Source organism: Rhodamnia argentea, chromosome 9 (genome assembly GCF_020921035.1).
Source record: "Rhodamnia argentea isolate NSW1041297 chromosome 9, ASM2092103v1, whole genome shotgun sequence".
NCBI classification, from domain to species: Eukaryota; Viridiplantae; Streptophyta; class Magnoliopsida; order Myrtales; family Myrtaceae; genus Rhodamnia; species Rhodamnia argentea.
This window is the reverse complement of record NC_063158.1, coordinates 4,493,104-4,521,012: the sequence shown is the minus strand read 5'-3', so window position 1 is coordinate 4,521,012 and position 27,909 is coordinate 4,493,104. Positions and strand designations below refer to the sequence as shown.

General features: G+C 42.1%; 3 protein-coding genes and 1 long non-coding RNA gene across 8 annotated transcripts; 2 read left to right on the top strand and 2 right to left on the bottom strand.

The window, feature by feature from the left end:
- The first annotated feature begins 624 nt into the window (after positions 1 to 624).
- LOC115737078 (probable enoyl-CoA hydratase 2, mitochondrial) lies at positions 625 to 4,693 on the top strand. 2 transcript variants are annotated; one of them, XM_030669039.1, is made up of 9 exons: positions 851 to 991; positions 1,099 to 1,201; positions 1,485 to 1,654; positions 1,967 to 2,041; positions 2,938 to 3,028; positions 3,130 to 3,181; positions 3,882 to 3,985; positions 4,081 to 4,157; positions 4,395 to 4,693. In XM_030669039.1, the coding sequence occupies exons 3-9, from the start codon at positions 1,541 to 1,543 to the stop codon at positions 4,569 to 4,571; spliced, it is 690 nt and encodes a 229-aa protein (XP_030524899.1). In that variant the 5' UTR covers positions 851 to 991; positions 1,099 to 1,201; positions 1,485 to 1,540; the 3' UTR covers positions 4,572 to 4,693. The 2 variants fall into 2 exon arrangements, with proteins under 2 accessions (XP_030524898.1, XP_030524899.1); XM_030669038.2 differs by lacking the exon at positions 1,099 to 1,201 and having other exon boundaries at positions 625 to 991.
- A 1,109-nt stretch (positions 4,694 to 5,802) lies between these two features.
- Positions 5,803 to 6,822, bottom strand: LOC115737079 (ethylene-responsive transcription factor 2). Of its 3 annotated transcripts, none has more exons than XM_048285060.1 (2): positions 6,410 to 6,822; positions 5,803 to 6,379 (listed from the first exon to the last, which is right to left on the bottom strand). In XM_048285060.1, exons 1-2 carry the CDS (start codon positions 6,701 to 6,703, stop codon positions 5,879 to 5,881), a joined length of 795 nt encoding a protein of 264 aa, XP_048141017.1. In that variant the 5' UTR covers positions 6,704 to 6,822; the 3' UTR covers positions 5,803 to 5,878. The 3 variants fall into 3 exon arrangements, with proteins under 3 accessions (XP_048141017.1, XP_048141016.1, XP_048141015.1); XM_048285059.1 differs by having other exon boundaries at positions 5,803 to 6,383; positions 6,414 to 6,822; XM_048285058.1 differs by having other exon boundaries at positions 5,803 to 6,822.
- A 5,609-nt stretch (positions 6,823 to 12,431) lies between these two features.
- On the bottom strand, positions 12,432 to 14,307 carry LOC125316530. Of its 2 annotated transcripts, XR_007199670.1 has the most exons (4): positions 14,291 to 14,307; positions 13,744 to 14,225; positions 13,444 to 13,631; positions 12,432 to 13,019 (listed from the first exon to the last, which is right to left on the bottom strand). It is a non-coding gene; the product is annotated as an uncharacterized LOC125316530 (long non-coding RNA). The 2 variants fall into 2 exon arrangements; XR_007199669.1 differs by having other exon boundaries at positions 13,444 to 14,225.
- Positions 14,308 to 23,596: 9,289 nt separating this feature from the next.
- LOC115737077 (ethylene-responsive transcription factor 5-like) lies at positions 23,597 to 24,816 on the top strand. Its single transcript, XM_030669036.2, has one exon. The coding sequence runs from the start codon at positions 23,654 to 23,656 to the stop codon at positions 24,680 to 24,682; it is 1,029 nt and encodes a 342-aa protein (XP_030524896.1). The 5' UTR covers positions 23,597 to 23,653; the 3' UTR covers positions 24,683 to 24,816.
- Positions 24,817 to 27,909: the final 3,093 nt, after the last annotated feature.

Here is a 27,909-nt window from a genome sequence, read left to right as displayed (position 1 = left end):
TAGAATCTAAAAAAGGGCATGATTTCAATGGCATTTTTGTCATTTTCCTTTATTTGATTTTTTATTAATCTTTTCTTTTTTATTTTCTTATTTAAAAAGAGCAAACACACAGGCGAGAGGGCTTCTTCTCCTGCTTTTTTTTGTTGAGGGGGGAGGGAAGGCCAACATCTCAGCGAGGGCCAATAGGCCTTTGCCAAAATCGAATTTTGGCAAGGGTCGCTGCCCCCCGCCTGGACTAAGGGAGGGCCGGCGATCCCCACTTGGACCTGGACGGGGGTCGTCGGCCCTTGTCCAGATCCAAGACCAAGAGAGGGCTAGCAGACCCTTGCCAAGGCACCGGTAGCCCCACTTGTGTGGTTGTTTTTTTAACAGAAAAAAAAAATCAAAATGAAAAAATGACGAAAATACCCTTTAAATCATGTATTTTTTTAAATGCTATTATCACTTCAGGTCCTTATTTGAAATATGATATATTATTTTAGACCCTTATTTAAAATAAAATTTACTTAAAATTCTTATTTAAAAAAAAAAAGAAAACTTCGGACCTTTATTTAAAATTTTCCAAGAATTTATGTTTGTGATCTGCTCCTCAGTACATTACTCGACAAGCGAATACCAGTTCTGCCCCAAAGGAAATAGCGAAGAAAATGAACGCTCCCCAAATCCAAGCCACAAACAAGCCGTTTGACATCACAGCAGACTCTCCCTCTGTGAAACTGATCCGGAAGAGAAGAAATGGCGAGTCTTTCGCGTCTCCAAACCATCGCCAGGTCATTGAAGCGAAACCCACTACCTTATTCCTCGACAAAGCTCTTCAATCCGCGCAAAACAATTCAGCTCGCGTCGAGCTCGAGAACGACGACGTCCCCACAATGTTTCACTTCCGTACCCGGAGATTGGCAGCTCCAAACTCGGCGGACCCTCATTTTGGAGTCGGCTACTTCTGCATCCGAGTCGGTGAAACTGAACAGGCTCTCCGATTCCGATTCCGGTATTGCATATTCGCATGAGCGGTCTCGCTAGCTGTTTGAATTTGTGAAGTTTAGTTTTTTGCTTAGACATGTGCTCTACGATGTTCGTGAATGGGGTAAATTTCAGTCTTTAAGATTTACGGAGGAAGAGCGTGTTTTGGAGATTTTGACGTGATGGGTGTTCTTCGGTACGCAGAGAAAAAGCTTGATAATTGGCTCACTAGAAGAAAGTGAGTGGCTTTCTCATTAGTTCTTTGTAGTCTGAATTGATTTCAGTAGTGAAGTTTGCGAGTTAGGATTTAGACTTCCATGGACACCAAAGTAACTCAAGAGTGGCCACAACTGAAGATTGTTCTGGTATTCTCGATAGAGATAACTTAAAAAACTGAAAAGCAGTTTGTTGGACAGTTCTTCAATTTCTTATGGTGATTAGGTATGAGGAGCAATGTTTGAATCTGGTATGATTTGATTTAACAAGGATTTTTCTTGAGAAGGATTCATTGGAATCTTCAGGAATAGTCGAGGTCTGTTTGGATAGACCTGGAACTAAGAATGCGATCGGGAAGGATATGTTGAGAGGGTTGCAGAATGCGTTTGAAGCTGTGAAGGAGGATTCTTCAGCAAATGTTTTGATGATCTGCAGTGCGGTGCCAAGAGCGTTCTGTGCTGGTGCTGATTTGAAGGTATTACCATCACAATACGAAGATCTTATGCTAAATGCCTTTATACATCGGATGTATGTTCTTGACTATGTGCAGTTGTTTTTGGAATCGTAGTAGATGACTTTCTGGTGGGAGCACTAAAATGTCACTTGCTTTTTTTGGTAGATAACTCTTTTTGACAGGCTAATGTGCTTCTAGAATGCATAGCGCTTCTTGTACATTGGATTATTGATTTTGGTTACACTTCTTCCTCCCTCTATTACTCTTTTTATAAGCATGTTTCCCATATCCAATTTCTTCAGTGTTTCCCTCTGTCTTCCTTTGATTTGGCAGGAGCGCAAGACAATGTGCCCATCTGAAGTTCAGTTTTTCGTGAATTCGCTACGTTTGACATTCTCCTCATTGGAGGTGGGTTTTTGTCGTCTTTTTTTTCCTAACAGATTATTTTGCTTGCTACCGGTGTTGCTCCACTTAGGAGCTATTACTATTTTATTGCCTATAGAGCTGCTAGTGGCACGGTACATCGCACGGCTTTTGCTACATAGTGTGGTCTGTGGTGCGCTAGTTTTCTGTAGAGTTTGGACCTTGAAGTAAGATTAACCTTTAAAAACTAATGCAGTTCATTATTACAAATTCTTTCTTCTTTCTTCCGTGCACACTGTTTGTATCTGTTTATTTTGTTTCAAGACTGGTCATTGAACCATTAAATGAATACATTGCATTTGAAGAATGAGCATCTGTTCTGTTTTGTTGTACCCGTAGTCCCTGTATGATATAATCAAAATTAATCAAAGTTTAGCTATGTAAGTCAAAAGAAGTTGTCATTTTCAAAGAATAATGAAATTGCGACGAGCCCAAGACATTTTTCATGTTAGTGATATAGTTGCACTAGTTTGTCTGTGAGACCTTATAAATGACTCTGATGAATCTTGCTGCTGTAAAACCATGGATTGCTTTGTGATCTGCATTCTAGTTTGAGTTGTGCCTTTTCTTAAACAGACTGAAGAGCTGAGAGCTTAGATAAGTTATCATGCTATCAGCTATGGATATCGTTATGCAGAATAACATTTCATTAATATACTCTTGTACACTTTCGTATGAACTCCTTTTTACCTTTCAACCTACAACGCTATGTTATAGCTACTTGACACTTTTTGGCTTGGCTTCTAGTATCTTGTTGACATCTTGTTGACATTTCTGATTCATTTAGATGATCCTTAGCGAATCCCTCTGGTTTAGTGCGTAAGGCTTTAATGCTAGTTATGTTTGATTGCTTACGTGGATTACTTGAATGCGGAATTTAGGAACTCCGTATTCCTACTATTGCTGTTATCGAGGGAGTAGCATTAGGAGGAGGACTTGAGTTGGCCCTATCCTGTGACCTTCGAATTTGTGGTATTAGCTCTTCATCTACCTTCCAAGTCAACCTCATTTACTTCAGGATTGGGTTCCTCATAAGTCAGATATCCCTCATACGTCCTGCCACTTATTGACAGGAGATGATGCGGTTCTGGGCTTGCCTGAAACGGGACTCGCTATAATTCCGGGGTATTACACAATTTTAACTTGTATCATTCATCTTTTTCTAATGGCACTGCTTTTCTGTATGAAGCACGTTTATTTTCTAGGCGGTTAATCAAATATATGACAACCAAGGTCATTAATATAAGAATTGGAAATTGGTAGGCAGGACTTGGACTGGCAAGGCAAGGCAAGTCATCATCTTGCATCAATATTTGTGACATAATGTAGATGTTCTTGGGCAAATTATTCACCTAAAAAGTGACTCTCAACAGTTAGGAATTGAATAATTTTATTCCAGCGCTCGCTAATTTTATTCAGTACTTTAAGAACCAGGTCTTTTTTTTACTTCTATATCTGTGCTTCATTTGTTGAGCTCATTGTATAGAAGTCTGACGCAATTATTTCGTCCGCATTCGCATTATTGCTTCCTTGTTGTCTTCTTTTGAAGCACCTTACTCATGAACTGCAATCATTGGTCATACTTTGTTATGGTTCTGCAGAAGATCTTGTTTTTCACGGATCATATTAAAATAAGGGAATAAGCGGCGTTGCTTATTTCTGTGTCAATGAATTTCATCAAGAGTCAAATCTCCTGTTAATAAGTGTGCAATATGCAAGAGGACTGGAATATGCAGCATCTCTTTGTTGCCATCTTTAAGCGTCAGAGGGGTTAGATCTTCCTTCTACAGGGAAATCACTTCTCACTCGGTATGTTGCTTTGCAGAGCAGGTGGTACGCAGAGGCTTCCTAGATTAGTGGGGAAATCTTTGGCAAAGGAACTCATATTCACAGGCCGGAGAGTTGGAGGCAAAGATGCAAAATCTATGGGTACGTTTGTGTGGTTCATGGTGTCGTCTCTTTAATGAGCAGGGAGGAGGAAGTTGCAACTCATGCTGTAGTGGTTCACATTGGCTATGTTACAGGTCTTGTCAATCACAGTGTTGCCTCTGGTGAAGCTCATCTAAAGGCACTTGAGATTGCGAGGGATATCAATCAGAAGGTATAACTTCCATTTTTGCTACCTTTCACATGAGGAAGATGTACATGAAAAATGATGGCGCAGGAACCAGATCATCCCATCACGATACTTTGTCTGGCATTCTATTGCTGAAAGGATTGGCAATCATCATAGTATGCCTCAAAAGTATTCATGTGAAATTTCCCATCAGTTTGTTGTGTCAGATCATCTATCATCTTTCGTTCCACACATGTTTGAAGTATTTCCTATTATTTTCAGGGTCCATTAGCCCTCAAGATGGCTAAAAGAGCTATCAACAATGGATTAGAGTTGGACATGGTATCGGCACTTGAGTTGGAGGAGGATTGTTATGAGCATCTATTGAACACAAAAGATCGCTTGGAAGGTTTGGCGGCATTTGCCGAGAAGCGGAAACCCAAGTATACTGGCCAATAGCAGACGCGTGCGGCTTTCGGATGAATCGAATCTCGGTTGGTGTCAGCTTCATTTAAGCTGTGGCGGTGGTAAGTAAACATGTATCTATCCGATTGCCGCAAGTGTCGTGTCAGCCAGCTGGTGTACCAATGGATGACCCAATTGGGAATGAACTGTGACGCCCCTTCACTGTGAATTTGCCTGGCAGTGCAAATGACACTGTACAACTTTGATTTGAATGAACCCTAATTGAAGTTTTTTCTCTTATAAGCTGCTGAGCAGATCTATGAGGCTTTTCGTAATGTTGCGTCTGTCTCTTCTTTGAATGTGAAGTTGAGCGTCAACTCCCTTCGAACAAGTCCAGTCGAAATTTGAAAAGTCAAGATGTGGATTAGTAATTCGAAGTTGGGCTTATTCTATTCTAGTCTTTTAGCGCACGTGCTCATGTTTTTTTTCTCTTATTCGTCTGAGCTTTGGTTCGCTGTTCGGTGTTCACATTCGAGACAGGTGGCAACAGGTATGAACTACTGTCTGAACAAAAAATTAATGAAGTGAATCCTTTGAAAGTCGAAACTTCGGAGCGTCTGTTCTTTCTCCAGATTTTAAAGCTTTTCAATTTTCTTGAGATGAATCCTTCGGTTCTCTTGTGCAAATTCTGATTCTTGTTGAACATTATTGAAGTAATTCAAGAAAATCCCATGTAAAAAAAGGAAAAAAAAAAAAAAAAACTGTGCGCCGACTACGGGTGAAACACCTATGCCCCATAGCTCCGAAGGGAAAGGTAGGACAATGTTTTCTTCTGCAATCACAATTGACGAAACGAGCGCGCTGTAAATATTTATAATCTCGTTTAAAACATCTTTGAATATTCGTGAAATAACCCATTAAAAAAATGAACATTCGAGACGTAACCGGTTAAAGAAAGTGCGTGATTATTAATGTACTTGCATCTAATCATCCTATTCATTATGCTTAGCAAGAACCATGTTTTGCAAGTGAGAATGTTAAGATTTCACACTTCAAATACTTACTGTGGCTTCCACGAAATTTCTCAATCATGCATTAACAATTCTCGTATTCACAAATTCAAGGAAAAGACCAAAAAAAAAAAAAAGAAGGGAAAAATGGTCTCTTTCATCCATTCTGTAAATATATTTGGAATAAATTTTTCCCCAATATCATACCCAACAAATTCTAAAGAATTCACATTCGTACGCGACACAGCCCATTGTCCCCGGAGCTTTTATCACATTGTCCGCATCCACTGACCAGTAGCTGCTCGCCACTTGTCCACATTGCCACTCGTCCACCGAATTGCAAAGATCCATTCACGGCATCGGCGTTCCCCCCACTTGCTCCGACCCGGCTTGGGCCGTCGCCCGACCCGCCGGCCCTACCGCCTTCTTCCTCCTCTTCGAGGCCTCGTTCTCCGACGACAGCGAGGATAAGCAGGAGGAGGAGGAGGAGGAGGAGGATGGCGACGGCTCTGGCGACGACCGCTTCGAAGTCACCCTAACCGGGTGGGGCTCGCCGGAGTTGACTCGCAGCGGGAAATTCAGCAGCGCCCGCGAGCCGCGCATCCGGTAAGCGGCACAGTCGTAAGCCAGCGCGGCGTCCTCCGCGGTCTCGTAAGTCCCGAGCCAAACCCGAGCTCCGTTTTTAGCGGGATCGCGAATCTCCGCCGCGAACTTCCCCCACGGCCGCTGCCTCACCCCCCTGTAATGCTTCCCCTTCGCCGGGACCGCCGCCACGGCCGCCTTCTCCGTCGGAGGGGCTGCAGCTGCGGCGGCGCAATCCGGCGAAGAAGCCAGCTCCTGCTTAACCACCTGGGTCATCCCCAACCCGGCACGGCGGGCATCGGGCGGCCCGCTCAGCTGAAACGGCGCCCATCCGACCGTGACGGCGTCGCGGAGGACCCCGTAGAGGACCATGTCTTCGGGGTCATCTTCCTTGAGTGGCAATTCGCCCCAGGTCTCAGTCAGACACGGGTCCAGGCTGCTGAAGCTGGTGCTCCGGCGGAACGCCGGGGCTCCAGCGCCGTAGCAGTTTCGGGCCGGCGGCTCGCACGGCCAACACTCGGAATCCTCGGAAAGGTAACTCCGGACGGAGTCGAGGAACGCTAGATCCGGCACTTGAAACATCTCCACCGCCATGATCGCTGCTCGAGTGCTACTCTTGGCAGTGATTTCGGGTTTCGAGAGTTTGCTAAAACGGGAAAGATCCGATTTTTTTTTTGTGGCAGGAGTTCTAAGGTCGATGGAACTTTTGAAGATCGCAGAGTAGCGAAGCATATATAGCCCGAGAGATGCATGCATCTTGGCCAAAAACGATATTTGGTCTCGGGGCCGAAAAAAAAAAATTTCTTTTTCCCTTTTTTTTTTTGTCCTCTTTTTCCCATTTCATTTTTTTTTTTTAAATTTGGATTTTGTTGTTATTATTATCAGCTTCTTTGAAAGTTCCGCAATCGCGGCAAGTTGGTGCGTTGGCCGCAAAAAACACGTGCTCCAAATTCCGGGGGCTTTCCCTTATTACAAAGGCAAGACCGGTGACGTCATCGGATTTTGTCGTTTTGCTGGTCACTTGCCTGATGTGTCGCTTTTCCAACGCCCCCCGCCCCCCTGTCCTCTATTAACGTGAACCGCCTGCTTTGCCTCCCCCCCTCTACAACTTGTTCCGTGGGTCCCCATTTCATTCTTTTCCCACCACTACTTTTGGACCCTCTCATAAAAAAATTATGATAAATAGATTTTTTTTTTTTGTCCAGATGATATTGAAATGATTTACTTGGTGTCGATTTCGATTTCGATTTCGGATTGAATACGTCCGTAGGTTTTGGTCTTTTCTCGCTCCGTCGCTATCCTCCACGATTAGGGATTCAGCTTTCCAAATCGCGAATTCGTAACTAATACGATCGAAATATTAAAAAAAGGATCACCAACCGAACAATGTGATAACTTTCAAGCTCCGTGTGACGTGGGAAAGAAATTATATTCAGTTCGGTTTTCATTTATAGCTGGAAATATAAAAAGGTCCTGGTGAATTTTTCCGTAAGCATAGCGTTACTTTTTCAACTGATAAATGTCATGTTTATGCTGTACAAATGGACCATCATATCAAAGCTTGTTCATTTTTGGATGTTTTTAGCACACACGAATTCTCTTATTTTGGTGGTGTTAATTAGACCCGTCGAATGAATAGATCGGATTCAGCAATAATCCGACTCAAATTGACCCATTTAACTCGTTTTGATTAATTTCAATGCAATACAAATCTAGTAATCCATACCAAGCTCGATCTATTTTACTAAATTACATCCATATTTAACATAATATAAGAAAACTCATGTTTAAACAGAGTTGAGAGCACGTAAAGGCGAGAGAGAGAGAGAGATTGCAGAGAGAATCACGGAAGCCGGTTAAATTTGAACCTAATCATGTTGTGAACTCTTTTAACTCCCGACGTATTTACAATCCGTTTATCGAACACAACTTAATTCATATATCAACTCAATTTATCAAATATCAAATACGGATTAAGGAATTGATTCGAGATCCATCTCGACAGGCCTAACATTAATTTAGCTAGGCCAGTAGGAAGCACGTGTTAAAGAAAGGTCCTAGAGATGAAACCAAAAGTACATTGATCCTAGACATGTCGAGGTCGAGGGACAAGTCTGGGGGAACAAAAGTCAACCGTCCATTTCACTTCAAAATGTTGTCACGCCATGTGGTGACCCACCCCACTCGTCACGAAATTCGACCTTATCCTTTCCCCTATTCCGCACCAAAACACCCACCCCCCTTCGAGGAAGCCCAATCCACTCGCCTTTTTGCCTCGTGTTCCACTTTAAGGTTAAATCACAAAAATGAAAAAGAATGCCACGTCATTTGCGCACGCTCGCCTCGAAACCATTTTCTTAAAAACTTAAACATTTACATCGCTCGAGATAATTAACCGATGAAAAAAATTTACCTATATATTTTTGTGGGCGAGGCGATGAATGTAATTTATATCGACTCTTTTCTATAAGCGATACGAACTACCGTTTCTAAAAAAAAAAAATATTTCGAGGTATTCGTTATGTCACGAATCGAACGGGGCTGTCGAGACCCGTTTCTTTTATCGGATTAAACATACGGTGGGTATACGGTATTATACCCCCTTGGAGTTGCCGTACACAACTAGCCAAGAATCGAAGTCCACTGATATCGTCTTCTATTACATTTTCCTTTTCCAACGCCTACCACCCGTCCTGACTTTGACGAAGAACATTCACGCCAACTTTAGACTCTACCCCGCACGAGCCAAGCCCCTGACACGTGCGCTCCACCACGGGAAAAATTTAATGTTCCTAAGTCCAACGCTATCATTACACCCAAGAAAATACTTCTTAGACAGTCTTGTCAGATCGTCAGTTATTTTTTATTATACATCCACACGTTATCACCGTGTATTTTATATAAAGTACTCATTAATTGAAACATCGCAAGGTCAGAAATAATAAGAGTGCCGTCGGACTAACGGGTTTTTTTTTATATATAAAATCAATACGAAAAGATGAACCCCACCATGAAATAATTTGCTCCTGCGAGACTCGAAGCACGCTAAAAAGAAAAATCGACATTACCAGCACGTTTTTCAAAAGAGGAGGATGATTCCTGCGACCTTCTTGCCTTTGGAAACACACAAAAAAAATAAAAAAATAAAATTGTTTATTCATTTATTTATCTTGTTTTGTCTGATCACGGAAGTGTATTAAATTATTTCCTTCTGCCTTTGGACAGTCGTGATGTTGAAAGGGTTTCCAATCAAAACACGCGACCGTTTTCTACAAATTGTCTTCTTTTTTTGTCCTTACTTTTCTGCCAACTTGGTCACAGCTTATAATACATGTCGGGATCTATCTAGGGTCATCATCCGCGTTAAATTTATCAATTAATGTTAATCAATGCTTTCGTTTCCCTTATCCTCAATGATTTATCCGCATTACGGATTTAATCTATAAAAGGTTGAAGCTCTTTAATCGATGAACGTTGCCATGATTATGAGATAATCATGACAAAGCGCGAAATAAACATGGGCGTCAACGCTGTCGAATTCGCATTAAACGAGTTTGAAGATTTAGATGATCAAAATACTTGTGGCTTGAAAATTAAGTTTCTTAAAGAACCTAAGTCGATTATTGCATACTAGATCAAGCTCGCATATTGAAGTACGGTAAAGAATTGGCCGTTTACGTCGAGATTGAGATAGTCACCATGAGTCGGATTTATCTTTATTTGATCCTAAGAAGCTGTGCCACCTCGAAATGAAACGGGAGACTTCACATTTTTCATTTATTTTGGAATATTACATAGACCATAATTTGGATGATGGGCTACATATGCCTCTGGTTCAACACTTTTCTACTTCAACTCTGTTGAGATTTTCAACAGCTGGAAAGTTCAATTACTTAGATTGAATGGTTGGTTCAAACTTTGAATTCAACCACAAATCTAGGCGGAGACCTAAATGTCTGAAACTGAACATGAGAAAAATGTTGGCCTTGACCATTCACCATTCCTCCTTTCCACTTGCTCTTCTTTTAAAGCTTAAGTCCACAGAAGATCTTTCATTACTTCAAAGCAAGACCTAGCAAAGTTCATGGGGCCATTGCTTTTTTTTTTTTTTTTAAGGAACTTTTTTTTTTGGTAATTTTCCCGAATTTTCTATGTCAAAACAATGTTAGTAGAAGGCAGAGAACCATTTCACCTAAACAAACAGATCATGATATTACAGATTGGAAACGGCAGAAATTGTCATCTTCATTGTCAATCCATACACCTTCATCTGTTTAGCTTTGCAAGGTCTTGTTCCTGCTTCTTATAACCAAACCTCTTCCGATACTGCAATGACTTCCCACCGTTTCAGTAGATGGGCTGTCTCCATCTTGACAATCTTGCCTGGCTCTTCAGTTCTGCTTTAAACTGCTCAATCTTCTTCAAGTTTTTAGGGAAAGTCCCCCTAATCTACCACCTCAGATCAGTTTGGCCATTTTGTAGGACTTTTTGTCAACTCGTTTAAGATCTTTTTCAGTTTCCACGTTCCATGCCTTTTGAGTTATTTCTTCACTCAAATCTGAATGGCTTTGCATTAATCTTATCTCCATAATCAGAGTCAGCTATTCTTTCGAAAAGGTCTGTTCTGTAGAAGGATCATGCAGTATTTGAGTTATAGGGAGGAACAGACTCTGCCAAGCGACATTCACAAGGGCTCCTTCTTTCTTGTTACACCAGGTGAACCTCGGCCCCTTGAACCTAAGATCTATTAAGCAGTATCAAACATCATGTTAAAGCCATCTATGCTTCTGGCAGACTTCATATTGCCTTTCCCTCCACTCTTTTCAGGAGTGTTCCTCACATTATTGGAGGTCACCAACATGAAGCCATGGGTGATGATTTGAAACTGCTATTTCCCTCAGCTGCATCAAATTCTCTTGTCTGAGGGAAATAGCAGTTTCAAAAATGAGTTCATTCCATTAGTAGATAAACGTTTCCATTTCATCATTACTTATGCCAAAAATACTTTATATTGGCAGTGTACCATATATCTATGTCAGAAATGTGGAATCCAAATAACAAATCGATGCAATTCAATAGTCTTATATGACTTGATTTCGGTGCATCATTGACTTCAATCAGCAAAACCAATTGACCAAATTAAGGCATATCGCCCGCTGGTTTTGATATAGATACAGATTGTAGTGAGATGTGTGCAGCATGTTCCTCCGATCAGTTTCTTGTGCTAATCATAGCAATCACTGGGAATAAGATTCACAGTTGACTCATAACAATAATACAACCTGCAACTGCTCAAAGTGTTTAGATGAGAGGATATATCACCTTAGGGAAGTGATGCTAAAGCTCTAAGGAGATTCGGCTGCAGAATTTGTGAGGTAGCATTCCGCAACTTTGAGAAATATACAGTATAGTTCTGGTATTGGATCAGTGACACTGAAGTCGATTGAGTCCGACTTAATTTAATTGGTGAAGAATTTGTGAAAGATGCAAAACATACTTAATGCTTTTCCCATGATGCAGTTGCCAATCGACCCAGCAAAGTGCATTTAGAGCATGCTCTTCTATAACCTCCTGCGAGCAACCCCAAAATGGGAACATTTGTCCTAAAAGTCATTAGCTAATTGTACCACGAACAATTCTGTTCACAAGAAAAACTTTTGATAATTTTTCAATCTAGTTCTGTCAGTAAATTTTGGCTAGAAAAATCTGACATCGCCAACAGCCGTTCTACGTGCAATTGATGGCGCTAACGTGAGCGATTTTGACAAATTATTTTGAATCGGTGAAAAAAGAAAAAGAAAAGAAAAGTAAGAAATCACAAAAAACTAAAAAAAATTATTGCAAAATTCGTCCATCTAGGATGCCCGATAGCTATGTCAACAAAACCACGAAAAAAATTTACAACTAAATTCATAAAATTAAAAACTTAGGACTGAATAGGATGTGCAATATTAGTCGAATAGTTCTCTCAAAAGAAGGAATATGGGGATTCTTGTTGTCACCATCCTTGCTTTCTTCAAAGTGACTAATGCACCTCAGCCTTACTTAGAAATGCTAACGCATCCCATTTTCAGCTGAGAGAAGAACAGATTAAGAGAGATTGCTTATTAGAGATTGGGAAACATATACTGAATGGAAATGGAGAGATACTTACTAGTTTCAAACACAAACAGATTCCACTATATTTGCTCACATTTTCTGGGTGCGTCGCCGGGAAAGGAGCGCAGGTACCAGCAATGCACCATTGTTCCTGTTATAAGAGCGAACCTAAGCCATGAGATGCACAGAACAATTTGTCAGACAAGTCGTTTCATAAGTTAAATCACCCGAAACGGCAATATTACACTGTTTAAATTAAGTGGTCCAAAGAATTTCAACTAGACAACTTAAGAAAGAAAGGTAAAATAAGCATATTTGCAAATAAGAGTATACCGCCATAACTCCCACAGCTCCGGTGCTGTCAAGAATGAGCGAATAGGAACAAGCAGATTTGTCGCTTCAGCAAGCCGCACATATCCAAATAAAATCTATGAACTCAAAACTTGTATACGCTTTTGGCAGGGCTTCCCTTGGAAGGATAATTAACTATAAGTTCAGCTTTTTTTGAAGCTTTTGGGTGGCAGGCTAAAAGTTCGGTCACTCCAAGCAGAATCCAAGAGCTAATTGCTTCTGTAGGTACCTCCGGATCAACTTTGGGCACCTCACCGTTGATGGTCATCTTCTCTTAGCACAATTGTCTCCTCGAGAAGAAACATAAGCAGGGAAAGCACATTTTTCAAGCCAAAACAATCGGAACTGAACCCAACAATATCAATACTACTAAGATGATTTGCCACACATGGAAACTTCTTTTGTGAACGCCAAAATTTCTCTTCATCAAAGACAAAAAGTCCAGAAATTCCTTGCCAACCTGAAGTGCAAATAAACATCACCCATGTTATGTAACCCACTTAAATATAGATGACAAATAGATGCAACGAAAACATGGAAGCAACTTCTGTGGAAAGCACTAAAGTTACTTATCTACCTCCCGTCACACTTAGATTTGTGGAAAATTGAATGAATCAGTGCTCTCATTGTAAGCAATAGGGTAGTCCATTCACTATCACTTTGTGTATGCATGAGTCTGGGCGGGTGGATGTTCACTAGTGTCCCGATTTTTCTATGATAACCTGGAGAAACGGTCGAATTGCAAATTGCAATTGTTTCTAAAACAGGCAATGCGGCAGTGCTTCTCTTGTTAAAAAGCACGAATGAGAAAGAAAAGAGCTGCCTTTTATGAACAAATCCACTATCTTACTCAAGCACAAGCAGTAGTTAAAGACGATTCATACCTCAAATTTAAAGATGCTGGTCCTGTGTGTACAATAAACTTTTCCAAGTGGGGCGAACTTTCTAGCAAGTTTGCAATCCCCTGGACCTTAAATTTACTAAATGGTGTATGCAGTGTAAGATTCTGCCATTTTGATGTTGAAGAAGGCAGTCGAAGAAGCAGTCCATTCCCCCGCATAACTGATAGAACCTACAAAGAAAATGGAACATGGATAAAGCCGCATAAACACATGGAGTTAGAGCTATTTTTTGGCTTCTAGTTCCACAGAAAAAAATAAAATGTGCTAATAGGAAAAGCACACCTTTTTAATTTGCATTCGCAAGTCAGTTACCTTAGTTTTAAGTAATTAGAATGGCAGGTGGCACTCTAGTAATGCCCGGCGAGTATCACGGAATGATTCAAGATTTAGTCAAAACTAATGAATGATGTGACTGGTTTAGCACTATTGACGATCATGAGGACAAATATTTCACTAAAAGATGGAACTAAATTCCTTAAAATCAAGAAAAGCGATAGACTATAGAGCAATCTTTGCACATTGACCTACTGAAGAAGATATAATGAGCAAGAGAAAAGCTCACGGTAGTGGAAGAAGAAATGACCGGTACATCAAACCTACTAGAAAACAATGACCATATATAAAAGCACCGCACCCCAAGCATCAATTAGATGTGCATTATAGGTCATGTAGTATAAGAGACTTAATCTTACTCCTCACAAGAGGAAAAAAATGAGATACTCCCGGTACCGGCAAAATAGCCATTAGGAAATATTCTGAAATCCCTTCTGCCACTTCACACCTCGGAAAGCACCCTTAGCACAAATACAAGCGGTCCTCAACTACTTACATATTATCTTGAAGGACCATGAGAAAACTGAAATGCAGGAAGAAAATTTCTCAATCAAGCAAATGACTTGCACCTGGAAGCACCAGCTCCCTATAGTGACTTTAGAAAAATGACACAGTTGATGGAGAAGATAGCGCAACATGCCGAGGTAGTTTGAATAAGGACAGCAATAACTGAAGCGCAGGACAAGATCAAGCTCACCCTCAACCAGGGAAGAACTTTCCTCTAATGTAATGAAGTTCCAGTAAGACAAACCACCCAGCAGACGCAGCACAAGCAAACGAGGAGCCGAAAGTTTTAAGCTTTGAGGGTCTAAGAATATTAACAGAATAATCATCAATCACCAACTCTCTCAAGGCAGTCGATTCTATCTCGACGTCATCTATGCTCCACCGACAGCAGATCACTAGAGATTCTAGAACAGGGCTCCCACTCAAGATTTTCGCAATCAAACTATGGCGCAAGTTCATGCATTCTATGCACAGCATCTTCAACGAAAACCAACCGTAGATACCATGGACCGGGGGCCAGAGCTTACGCTGAATCCCACGCAAACTCACCGGTGAAACGCACTCATACAAAAACCACGACAAGAAGTAATCATAGCAAAGGCGACTTCAAAGAAACACCCCGTACGCCGTGCCATCAGGGCTAAGCCACGGATCAATTATCCATCGCAAGACTTGGAGAGAGCGAGGAAGCATCAAGGTGGAACTTTACTACCTTCGCTACCCCGTGGTAATACAGCTCGCGACTTTGAGTGGGTGTCGAAAGACGGCAAAGAGAGATTGACGTACAAGATGTTCAAGAATTTTTTTGACGATTACCCCCTTTTCGTGACACGGATTTGAAAAAAAATAAAATAAGACATGTATTAATTCGATCCGACATGGGAAAGTCTATTTCTAATGTATAGTGTCGTAGCCAAACTAATTTTTTTTTTTAATGGTTGGTCTTTATCCACATAAGCAAATTTACAATGATGGTTGGTGACTTGGTGGGTTGCCAGAAGGCCCACAACGCATTACCGAGTGGTTTAAGTGACACATTAAGACAACCACTTGTAATTGATCATATTCTTCTGTAAATCAGTTTGATATATACAGGTCTTTGAATCTTTTGGCAGGAAGGGTTATTTTTTTTTTCTTGGATAGATACTTGAATTTCTGCCAATCATTAAAAATAAAGGGAAAATAAATTAGCTGAAAATACATCAACTTCGTCGTCCGTAATTGCGAATTCGTATTTGCATTGTAATCAAATAGACGTCTATACGAAAGCAAAAAACCTTCTAGGCATGAGGATTAGATGTTTAGATGAGACAATTAACTAAAAGGTTTTAAACCCGTCGCTGGCTATCGATTCAATAGCGAGCATTTTAATTGTGTCGATTTAGTTCTGAACCTTTTGACAATTTACAAAATATAATCGTACTTAAGAAGTGCGTTCTAATTCTTCCTCTCTAAACCAAAAAACCCTTTTAAGATAAATCTCAACAACATAGCCATACATTATCAACTCCGCAAATCTATGGTGAATTTTCTTTGGGAGCTCTTTAAGCCGAGACTTCTCATCAGTCAACCACATAGAAGGTGGAGAGCATACACTAGCTAGAAGTTGGCCATCCAGGGGATTGTGGTTAAGAATTTCTAGCTCCGCTAAAACATCCAAGGGCTCCCAACAGTGGTTAAAAATCATCTCAGCTGAAGCAGGATTAATGATTTGAGGCAAAACAGACCCTTGGTTTGGTGGTTATTCAAATGATTGCTTACAATATGCTTCTTATGTGAGTTTATATCCACAAAGTTCTCTAGAAATGTAGAACATATGAACTCCACGTCTCATTAGTCCTCGAAAGACTTTGACACAAACTAGTCAATCAAAATCGACTTTCAAAGCCTTCACTGTTAGCAATCCATAAGTACTCAGTGTCCATAAAATCCACTTCAGTTACAGCACTGGACTTCTTAATAACATATTTCATGGCACAATATTCAGATTTTTCCTAAAACAGAGGCATTGACGTTTGGTATATGCAAGTTATCCAACAAAATCAAGAAAATGACACTGGATCAGAAGACGCATTATTCACTTGCACAAATGGGATGAGTAGAGGGATCGATAGGGTCCGACAATCAACTGCGGTAGTGACCGTAAACTTATGTCATAGTCTCTCTACTTGAGCTGTCTTTTTGCAATGTAAGAACATCGATGGTGCTGATTTGCAATACCAAGTAGGGTACACACAGTTTCAAAAATATTTTTGTTTTTGAGCATTTGAGCAACCAGAGCTGCTTCATCATGCAAAAGCTCATTTCTCTTGTTACAAAGAAGCTGCAGGCCATGACATTTCTCCCGAAGCGTCTTGATAACTTTCAAACCTTCCTACAATTTCTCTTCGAATAGCTCATACCAATCTTTCCATCCTTATTTGTTTGAAAAATCCTAAAGTAGCCAGAAAAGCAAATAGCCATAAGAGGTTGGGCCAAAGCGGGCAGCAATGATATGCAAGAAATTGGAGACTCACCTAGCAGGAGACCATCCGGCGTGACAAAATACATGCCATCATCATCGAGAAGGATCTGATTCTTCATTTCCAACCTCAGCATATTTTTAATATCATCGAAGTAGCTGTCAATCTTCTCAATCTTGTTGTTTGCTCTGCAACTAGAATCTACGTGCTCCAAGAATTTGAGTATTTCGAGAAGCTGGATCTCTTCTAAGCACCAGATACACGGCAGGAGGACTTTTATCCACAATAGAAAAGAGTACCATCCTGGACCTGGCTGCTATATATTTCATTCAAAGCAAATTTCAGGACCTCATCAAAATGACACAACCTGTGTTATCAGTCTCTTTCTAGGCTCTGTTTGTGCTTGGAGTCATTGGAGATGAACCAGCAACAACGCGAAAGGCGTGCTACAGCAGGGACGTGGCTGTTTTCGCCTTGGCCTTCTGATTGATCTTCGAGAACCTTCCAGGAAACTTAATTATCAGCTCGGCCATTGTCCATTGTATCGGGCTTCTTCGACTTTGCAAAGTCCAGCACGTACTCTTCCAGAGCATGCTTCCTAAGAGATTTGGGATCCAAAAACTAACTGCACACGGGTCTTCTTGTCGAATCCGATTGAGGGACAAGGGAAGTACTCCCATGACTCATCATGGGTCCTGGCCCAGAGTATGGCGAGCAGCACATGAAACCTAAGCCAAGGTACCCCTATGGTCCCGAAATGATTAAGGAGATCCGAAACTACAACCCTGAGCAGTTCTTTCCTCCCAAAACACTTCCTCCAATTCCGTCCTTTCACCAAGTTCTTTAGCCTCGTTCCCAAATGATGAACTAGTTAAAATGAACCAGCCCCGTTCGAGCGCCCTTGTTTTGCTCTTCTTCAGTGCGAGTCGCTTCATCGGCCTTCCCATTTGGACCCTCGGTATCCTTGATAGTCGCTAAATGCGAATTCCAAATCAATTTCCTCAACCGGCGCTGGCAACTTTCGATAGCTCTCGTCCATAACGTCATCTAGAGAATCCACAGGGGTCATTGATAACCAGTCCTGGCTTGCACTCTGCGACCACTTCCGCATCGCCATATCCTAGAGCGACTTCCCGCGGAAAATGGCGAGTACTCCACCGAGCGAGGCTGTAGCACCACGGCTCTAAGAGCGTATTCGGCTGGAACCGCACAGTAAGGCCGTTTCTCGTCGGGATGGGCCACCGCCTTTGCGATTGCGGCGTTGATTTTGTCACGGACGCGATGTAATCTTCCTAATCGAGGCGGGGCGTCGGGGAGAGAGAGGCATACCTCAGCCTGGTCGGAGAATACTGTCGAGCCGGAAGTTCCTTCACCGGTTAGATTCTCCGGCGCCGGAGGAGCCGCCGGTTCCATGGATTTCTCGCGCGAGAAAGGAGAGGAGGAAGTTCTCCAAAGTAGATGGCCGGCGTTGCCCTCAAAGAGAACATTAAAAAGAACAACAAACAAAAAAAGAGGGAGTTGTAGAAGACTGGGCCGGGTCGGCACGAGGCCCGTAATGGGCCTACCCCTATTTTTAAAAATCTTTTGGGCCTAAAGTGCAAGAACCATCCACAGCAAATATAAAAAGTCCGCCCGATGTAAAGATTATGAATTTGCAGGGAGTTGTGAATTTCATTTTATTGGCTCTTTGTAGCTTTTCATTGTTCATTTTTTGGTCGGACTTTGTAGTTTAAAAAGCAAGCAAATGTATCTAGCGAAGGTTTAAGGGAATGTAGAATGAACAACTTAATGTCCATGTTTATTCTCATCGGCATTAAGTAATTTAACTTCTAACCGTTCGTCATACTATGTATATATATATTTTTTTGGAAATAGATTTACAACATTTTATGAACTTCGAATTGTGTTTGAAAGTGTGTTGAGCTGTAACAATACAATCAGTCGGCGCTTCTAATAATAGTACGTCCAAGCCAATTTTTCATAATCGAATTCTCGATCAAAGATAATTGAACCATGTCCAGTGGCTTTATGGGTTTTATGTAAGGTACATCACTCGTATCTGGGGTGGAAAAGCTGTTCTAATGGCACTCATTTTGTCGCAAATGTACGAGCTCATTCAATAATATCATCGAACAGTAAAATTGTCGCTTATGCCAACACACGAGGTAAAAAAGTGTACAAACATTGCCCACGAACTGCAATTCACCAAGCCACTGATGCAAAACGGAGGCAACAAAACGAAAAACTGAAACAAGAAATGAGTACATTCCATTAGCAGATAAGAGTTTCCATTTTAACGATTACGTGTGTAAAAAGTACTTTACATTGGCAGTGTAGTGTAATCCAAGATAACAGATCGATGCAATTCAATAGTCTTGTGTGACTTTATTTCGGTGCACCATCAACTTTCAATCGGGAAAACCAATTGACCAAATTAAGGCACATCGCCTGCCAATTTTTATTTTTATTTTTTTGGTCGGAAGGAAAATTTTCATTTCACTTCAAACGGAGATACATAATTTCAAAATGAAGATGCAAATCGAATAAAACAAGCAAATTTGAAAGATAAATCAACCTGATGCACCTTGAAGAGACTCTTGCTCATTCCACAAAGACGGTGCTGCATCAAAACGCAATCGGTGGCCAATCACCCAATCTCACATCAACATCAATGATGAACACACGCCGAGATTTCATTTTGCAGTAGCTACGGCTTTGCCAAAAGGCGGTGCGCACCTATGTTCGGCGTCCCCGGTACCATTACCGTCTGGAGACAACAAGAACTCCAATAGGTTGAAAGGGCACATAAAACGCCTTGTAAATCAAAGATCTCTTTCTAGATTGGAATAGAACAGCACCCAAATCTAAATCTCATTTTAGATCGGGAGAGAAGACATGCAGAAGACATAACAACCGATCACAAAATTACTTTCAAATAAGCCGACTACAAAAGGTTAAGTAGCAAAGGATGCTCGTAGACTTGTGGAATGCTCTATTACATGGAGCAAGCATCAAAGTCGGAGCAGGCGGGCAGATGAGAATGTCATATTCTTCCAAGCCACTCGGGCTTTGAACTACTAAAGTTGGTTTCGATATTACACGGATTGTACGGAGATGTGCACCAGGTTCCGCTGATCAGTTTCTCGTGCTAATCACAGCAATCACCGTGAATAAGCTTCCCATTCGACTCATGACAATAATAGAACTTGCAAATGCCCAAAGTGTATAGATGAGAGCATATACAACCTTAGGGAAGTGATGCTAAAGCTCTGAGTCTGAGGAGATTCGGCCCCCAGGATTTGTGAGGTAGCATTTTGTGGCCTTTGTGAAACTCCTTTCATTACTTCTCAAGTGGGTTCGGCATTCCAGAAAACGTGGGGCTCCGAACTGATGAGGTCCCATAAAATTCTTGCGGGATGATTAGAAATCCAATTGCTAGGGAGAGGATTTCCCCTGCGGGCCTCAGAGACCTGGTCAGCCACTTGATTTGCTTCCCTAGAGCAATGGGCTTATGCTGACGTTCTTAAACTGGGCCAGCTGAAGTTTGCAGGGAGAAAGTTAATGAAAGCTCTTGCCCGCCGAAACATGGATGCGTTCCAGAAGCAAGTGTCAAGATATCATATCAGACAGCTTTTCATTTCCTTGGAGTCTCTCACTCTGTTCCCATCTATCCAAATTTTTCTGAATTGAAATCACAGTAGGAGGTGGTGAGGACTGAGACGAGACCGACCTGCAAATCGATGGAGATGATTTTGGCAATGGTGTAGAATATGGATGCAGTATGAACGGTAAATGAGTAATCTCATGCAAGCTCCAGAATGGAAGTAGAGCAAAACGCTGCTATTTTGCATCGAAGTACTAACTTCGGACTCTGCCTATATTAATTTCTCGCATTTTCTGTAAGTTCTGCGGTCCATCATCCGACGCGGATTCCATCCAAACTTGTTGAGCATTCCCTCTCCTTTCTTTCCGAAGTACATGCGGTAGCGTCAATGTTTATCCATGATGCACGTTCAGGGTAGTTTGCCAAGAAATCAAGGCACTAGTTCGGCCATCACTTTTCACCAGCACAACAGAGTCACGAGCACTAGCAGCTCTCTGAACCGGATTCGTCGTCGTAGATAGAACTTAATTGCCTCCCGACCCTGCATCTTTGAACCAAGTGGCATGATGAAGACCCGAGGGCATAGAACCGAGTCAAACGGCTTCGCTCAAATGATTCAAACTAGCACTGCTTTTCTTGGTTCCTCATGGCATAGAAAAGTCGCTATGAGCAAATGAAGAAGCTAGACAGTTTGAACGGCGATTGGTTAACCAGAAAAGAAAGCAACATGTACTACCTGATGATGGAGACCGAGTACTGTTTGTTTAGTCATATTTTTTAGCCCTGTAGCTGAAACCGTCTTCCAATACAAATCTCAAACCCAGACAAGATTCTATTCTACATATCTACTGCAGTAACTTTAGCAATCTCAATCCTCACTGATTACTCGACAAATCTGACCCTAAAAAGAAAAAACTGAATGCAAGATTTGAAAGAACTAATTTACAGGGTCTGTCTACTGCTAAACAGAGACTAAACAATTGAGGAACCAGCTAACCACTCAAATAAACAGGACGGTTGTTAAGACTGGCCTTGGCTCTTGGACTGGGTTCATCCTTGGACTTCGGTTGTTTTCGCCTCTCCCCTAATGGCTATTGTCTGCATTTAATATTGGCTGTGGGGGAGTAGCTGAGGAAGGGTGGATGTTCGAAAATGGACCAAAGACTGCGAATTATAATTATACAAAGCTGAAACCTTTGACCGCTTCTCCCTGTCCAGCGCTCTTCAAACGCTGAGTACAAGCGAGCCCGACAAGGAAACATGGTTTGCTTTGCTTATACTCCACGAGGGGACCCAACCAGGGCGAGACATGAAATCTGCCAAATTTTTTTTTTTTTTTTGTGGGGTATGCTTGTGCTCGAGTTAGACAAAAGGATTAGAATCATTCTTTTGCCACAAGCTTGCTCCAACGGTTTCTTGGCCTCTGGCCGGTTCTGTAGCTTAGCTAAGGAGCCAAGTTGGAAGATTTGGTCTCTACGACATTGGTTTGCCGTTGTTTTGGTCGCAGAGGCAGCTTTCTTCCAGACTTCCAGATCTTTACCCTGCATTTTGACAGAGGTTTCATGGGAATAAATCTGCTTAAACGCTTAAAAGGAAAAGTCTCAGACCCTCAAACCCTCAATGAAGAAGGAACGTCTCTCTCTCTCTCTCTCTTTCGTTTCATTTCAGATTGAACAAATCAAACCACACATTCCCAAGAGCCCATGTTCACATTTTCCTCGGTCAAGATTAAGCAAGACGAAGTCTCAACGACCCTCGAACGTTACCTGCTGCAATGGAGTCCATCCCCATTGAAAGATCAGCAACAAGACAAAACGCATCATCCAACCAAACAACCTCGACGCACAATTATCCGACACTTCGTGTTTTTCCTGGAGCATGTTGTGTGCGCCCCTGGCAGCATCCCTCTGGCTTTCTCGACGTTCTAGAAACAGAACAAGAACACGGAATGGATAGCTTTGATCCTTAGGCAAGTTACCTTGTGAACCGAAAAACCCCTCCTTTACGACCAAATCCTACGTTCCCTCTCCTCAACCTTTTTGTCTCCTCTGTCCTCGTCCTCATAGAACGTATCACCAGCCAATGCACATCGATTTTCCCTCCAATTTAATAACATTATCCATCGGACAAACCTCGCCCTTCCTTTCGAGAGGGAGGAGTTTCCAGGAAGATATGTGAGTTGCAGAGATGCAGAGAGAGACCCGTAGAATAGAAACTTTGTGCGAGAAAGGGACAAAACCTGATGTAATTATCTGCTCCCAACAAATTAGACCCGTTGAGGGGGGTCCCCTTTTGACTTTCAACAGTGGGGGCGATCCAACGGTCCAGATTAGAAACGTGACCTACAATTTAGAAAAAAAAAAAGTGAATCCCGCAATGATTTATAATCGATTGTTATTTTTTTCCTTTTGTCAATTTTACCATCACACGACGATTATTATATAATCAATTCTACAAAAGCATATCCCAACACACTCTCGAGCAAATAAGGAAATTACTACATACCTCGGACATTATTTGGATCTCCCGAAATTAAGCCGTATAAAGGGTGATTTTCACGACGTATCTTTGTTGACCAACAAAACTTAATATTTGACCGAACCGTAAATTCAGCTTTCTAATTCTTATGAACTCAAAAGTCGATCACAATTCAGTGTCGAATCGCTGGTGTTTGTATGTCCGGACGTTTCGAGATTGTTTGACATAGCATTTTTTTTTTTAAAAGTTAGGGCCGTGAAAAGGATGCTACGATTTCTACTATCTATTCAGCGTCTTCACGATCGCCGCAGTCATTTGAAAAATTCTCTTCGGTCCAAGTTTTTTTTTAGCATATGGTAATTTTTACCGAAAGGATTGCGATACATCGCGATACAATGCAGTTATAACACTATACGGGATAATCTTTCTTGGCACCGGAATTACGGCAAAATCCATCGCTACGGGCTGCGTTAAGATTCGAAACAGAGAATATTTTTTTGGGAGGGGTGGGAATATAATATGGTTGGAAGGAAGAAGAAGGAACTAAAAGCAGTGCCTTTCCTCAGAACCAACCGGGAAAGTCACTGTTCAAAATGTGAAACCGAGACCCTCTATAAATACCCTCATCCCCTTCTCATCTTTTCCGAACTCTCAGGTCTCCAGAGCTTCCAGAGCTTCCATTGGCAAATTCCAAAGCTTCTCCGAAGAAGAAGAAGAAGAGTCCAAACTAAAAAAGGTCTCGAGTTCATCACTCACTCTCTCTCTCTCTCTCGCACTTCGTCGAACGCACAGCTTTGCGTCGAGAAAAATGGCGTCGTCGTCCTCCTCCTCCTCCTCCAATGCGTCGAGCGAAGTCTCCAACAAGCTTCAGCTCATCAAGCAGCTCCTGCTCGGCGAGTCCTCTCCGGTCGCGACCGCTTACCCCGGCGGCTTCCTCAGTTGCGCCGAGGCTTATTGGGCCGATGGAGCTGGCAAGGAACCTGAGCTCGGGTACTCGCGATCGGACTCCGTTCGCACCCAGAACTCGAGCTCCCACTCGACCATCGCTGTCTCGGAGCTGGATTGCTTCCCCGACTCCGATATCTTCAACTTTGATATGAGTTCGGTTCCGATTCACAACCCCGCCGACCTCTTCGAGTTCGAGGCCAAGCCTCAGATCATCGACCTCACTGCACCGGAGTCGTTTTCGAGCTTCTCCTCGAACCGGGACTCGAGCGGCTTCTTTGAGTTCGAATCGAAGCCTTTGGTTTCGACCGCCAGCAGCTCGCTGCAGGGCGGCTCGAGCCAAGCGAGCCGGAAGCCATCGCTGAAGATCTCGCTCCCCAACAAGGTGGAGTGGCTCCAGTTCGGCAATGGGGACCGGGCGCCGTCAGCGGAGGTCGAGGCGCCCGCGCTGGAGGAGGACCACCGCCACTACAGGGGAGTCCGCCAGAGACCGTGGGGGAAGTATGCGGCGGAGATCCGGGACCCGAACCGGAAGGGCTCGCGCGTCTGGCTCGGCACCTACGACACCGCCATCGAGGCGGCGAGGGCGTACGACAGAGCCGCCTTCAGGCTCCGCGGCTCCAAGGCGATCCTCAACTTCCCGCTCGAAGCCGGCAAGTCCGAGCCCATGGCTTCGAGGGATCACAAGAAGCGGCGCCGCGAGGAGGAGGCCGAAGCCGTGGCTAAGAGAGAGAAGTTGGCGGCGCCACAATCCGGCGGGTACCGCGCGGAGGCGCCGTCGAACTGGACTTCGTTCTTGGAGGGAGAAGTGAAGGGGATGTTCAACGTCCCCCCGCTGTCGCCGTTGTCCCCGCACCCGCCGCTGGGGTTCCCGCAGCTGACCGTTATTTGAGGAATTCTAATTCAATTCCTGCCCCTCGCTTTTATTTTGCAAATTTTTAGGAAGCGTAATATTTGTGCATAGGTTGAAAAGAATGGAAGAGATTTGTTCAAAGGATTGCCAAATAAAATTATCTATTTGATGTACTTTAGAGATTGTAGCTAAACAGGTTGACGATGACTCGATGGCATTATGGTTAGACCGCGACATATAATTTATGTAGTAGAAAGTATGTGGCAACATTTGGGAATTGGTCAACCTTGCGTGGCAACGTGCGCATGCGAATTGCTTCATGGCCAGACGGGATTGTGGTCCGCCTCGTCATTTGGGAACAAGTAACGTTCCTGGACTCACTTACTGAAACAATTGGTGCGCATGAATTGGTGCTTCCTATTTCTTCAACTAAGGTCGTTCGCGTGGACTTATATGTAGCGTTTGTTTTTCGATATTTCTTATTGGAGAACTTCTAATCACACACTTAAGCCATGGGTTATGAATACGGACGTCACCCCGTTTTCTAGTGATATTCGGTATCTGTGGATGCCAAGTAAAAGCCGGATTCGTCAAGTCGAGGATGAATGAAAACACTGTCAAATTTTCTTTTTCTAATTACTTTTCATCTTTTATGCGCACTCATCCTGATATGTGATGGTATCATTACGTTTACTTCTCTAATAAGTGGTAGAAGAAAATGAAATAGTATAGTAAATCGAAGACACGATTAACTTTTGACGGCTTCATCTATATATGTACAAATCCTTTCCTGTAAGGAGTTTCTTTTGCAATCTCATTTTCGCCTAGCTATCCTCGGAAGAATCCGATAATCAAAGTCAACTGTTCATTTGCATGTCCGAAGGCCTTTTCTTTGACCATCTTTTAATCTAATCATCTCAGACGAAGGTGACTTTTTTTTTTATATCTTCAAGACCATATACAGCACTAAATGAGCAGCGAACCATGCATTATCCATGCTCCATTTATATAAAGTTTTAGAGAGACAGTGACTCTTATCATCCATGTTCCGCAATCTTCACTAGCATTTTACAAAAAAGAAATTTGAACCGTTGGGGGTAGCCGCTTATTTAAAAGTTTATACCGCTACACATATTTTAACACTCTCTTCGACGCCCTCTTCCGTATGAGAAGGCCGATGAGACGGTAAAAGGCTGAACACGGAAACCTAACTGAGAAAACTAAGTTACGCAGGAAACCCTAAAATTTAGTTGTTGACTAGAGGTTTCTTGGCCACAAATTAGGCTTTTTTGTGACCAAAGATGAGCAAAAATGACTAGATCACACTTCACTCAAAAGACATATGCTCGTCGGTCAAAATCGAGTCTTGGAACAAGTAGAAGTTCAGTCGTCGTCCTCTTCTTTCCACATTGCCGTCTCTGCGGGTCTAGTCGTCGGATGGGCTTACCATCCACATGTCATCACCATTTGTCTTTTTTCCCTTCACTTGTCCTGATGATTGTCCTCGTGCTGTTCAAAGCATCCTGGTCTTGGCTACTTCAAACACATAAACCCAGTCCAAGATCATTTTCTTTTTTGAAAAAAAAAAGAGAGAATAGATTCTCCATTTTTATACCCCATAATCCTATTTTGACACCAACAAACAAAATGATTTCTCGAAATCAAAAGGAAATTTTAGCTTAATAAAGCCTTTTCAGAAAGTTCATTCGAGTCAAAGTATACTTTTCATTACAAAACAAATAAACCGGAAAATGATGGATTGTTTTGCGAAAGAATTTTTGGTCCTATAAAAAGTGGAATTCGTGCTTGTGGAAATTACCGAGCAATCGGAATTCCTCAACCCAAATACTATTTCGAGCGGCGACCAAAGTGGGCTAACTCATATGCAGTCGTCTTTGCACTCCGACTAACGTAGTCAAGACTTAGCATCGCAAATCTGCTGGTCTTGCGTTGACCAGGAAAAGTTGGTGGCATGCTGCTGATGCTTTCGTCTGCTCCTCGTCTCGATCACCAGCCTGGGAAAGATTGGCTTTGAATAATAAACAGCAGTGAGCTCCTGCGTGGAGTCAGGAAAGCTATGCACCGTGGAGGAGATGGTGTTTCCGATGGCGATGCGGCAACCCCGTGGAAGGTGCTTCGTTGCCTAAGCGACCAGCACACCTTGCACGTTCACGTAACTTGTAAGATACATTAGGTTTAGATCATGTGCTTTTTGTCTATGACAAACAAACAAAGGGTGAGTACAAGATGGCCATTTTATATGCTATGTGTTCATCCTTATCATACAGATTACAAAGACATTTAATTGTACAAGTAGAATCCGTTGATCGTTGGGTCTGAGTTTAACTCTCTCTCTCTGTTTTTTTCGTAACGATGAAGAGTTCCTTTTATGCTAGCGCTTGTTTAAGTCATTTGGAAACGCGGTAACGCGGTATTGGTATTCATACAGGCACGGTGCTAAAGTTAGGATAGTCTTTCATGCAACTTCAATGGCTTACGAAGAAAAAGAGGCGGTAATTTACGTCGGGACAACTTTTTTTATACTGCATGTTCAATAAAATTACAAACAATAAGTGGAGGCGACAATTTAAATTTGACGTGTCACATCTGTGTCGTTTATTAACTTACGTTAATACTATTAGATAGACCTGTACGAATATAGTGGGGCTTGTTTAACATGACCACAATAGCCTCTTTGGTATAGCATCTAGCTTTGCAGTGCCTTTAACGCGGCACCGACACTTTTTGGGAGCCTTTGTATCGTGCCCGTCACTCTCCGATATGCGACCGACCGTGTTCAACGCTCCGGACACGCCAACAACATATTAGTTTAGCATCTCGACACGTTATTTCGACACATATGGGGTCAATTTTAAGCATTTTTAATAAATTAAGAATTAAAATATAAATTTGTTAAAAATATAGATACTTAAGTCATATACCCAACTAGTCCAAATATATGTATATATATATATATATATATGTATATAATCTTGAATCTCTAATAGAAAAAGAAGAAGAAATTCACTGTTAATAATGACATTGTGGGCGATTAAAAATGAAAGATCTTGTTAATAAGTGCTCTTTGGACACTACTTAAGTTAATTAAAAGCGGAAATAAGAACTTTCAAGACCCCATAAAAATGGAAGGATTACACATTTTTAATTGAGGTCACTTATTCCAAATCGCAAATATTCAATGTACGCCACTAAACTTCTCGTGGAAAGAGTCAAAGAGGGGTTAGGACATGAACCTCAGGATTACG

Coding starts and splice junctions, on each gene's coding strand:
- LOC115737078 (XM_030669038.2), top strand. CDS start 736: ATGGCGAGTCTTTCGCGTCTCCAAACCATCGCCAGGTCATTGAAGCGA. Junction 992..1,484: donor GCTCTCCGATTCCGATTCCG/GTATTGCATATT, acceptor TGGAATCTTCAG/GAATAGTCGAGGTCTGTTTG. Junction 4,158..4,394: donor CGAGGGATATCAATCAGAAG/GTATAACTTCCA, acceptor TATTATTTTCAG/GGTCCATTAGCCCTCAAGAT.
- LOC115737079 (XM_048285058.1), bottom strand. CDS start 6,703: ATGGCGGTGGAGATGTTTCAAGTGCCGGATCTAGCGTTCCTCGACTCC.
- LOC115737077 (XM_030669036.2), top strand. CDS start 23,654: ATGGCGTCGTCGTCCTCCTCCTCCTCCTCCAATGCGTCGAGCGAAGTC.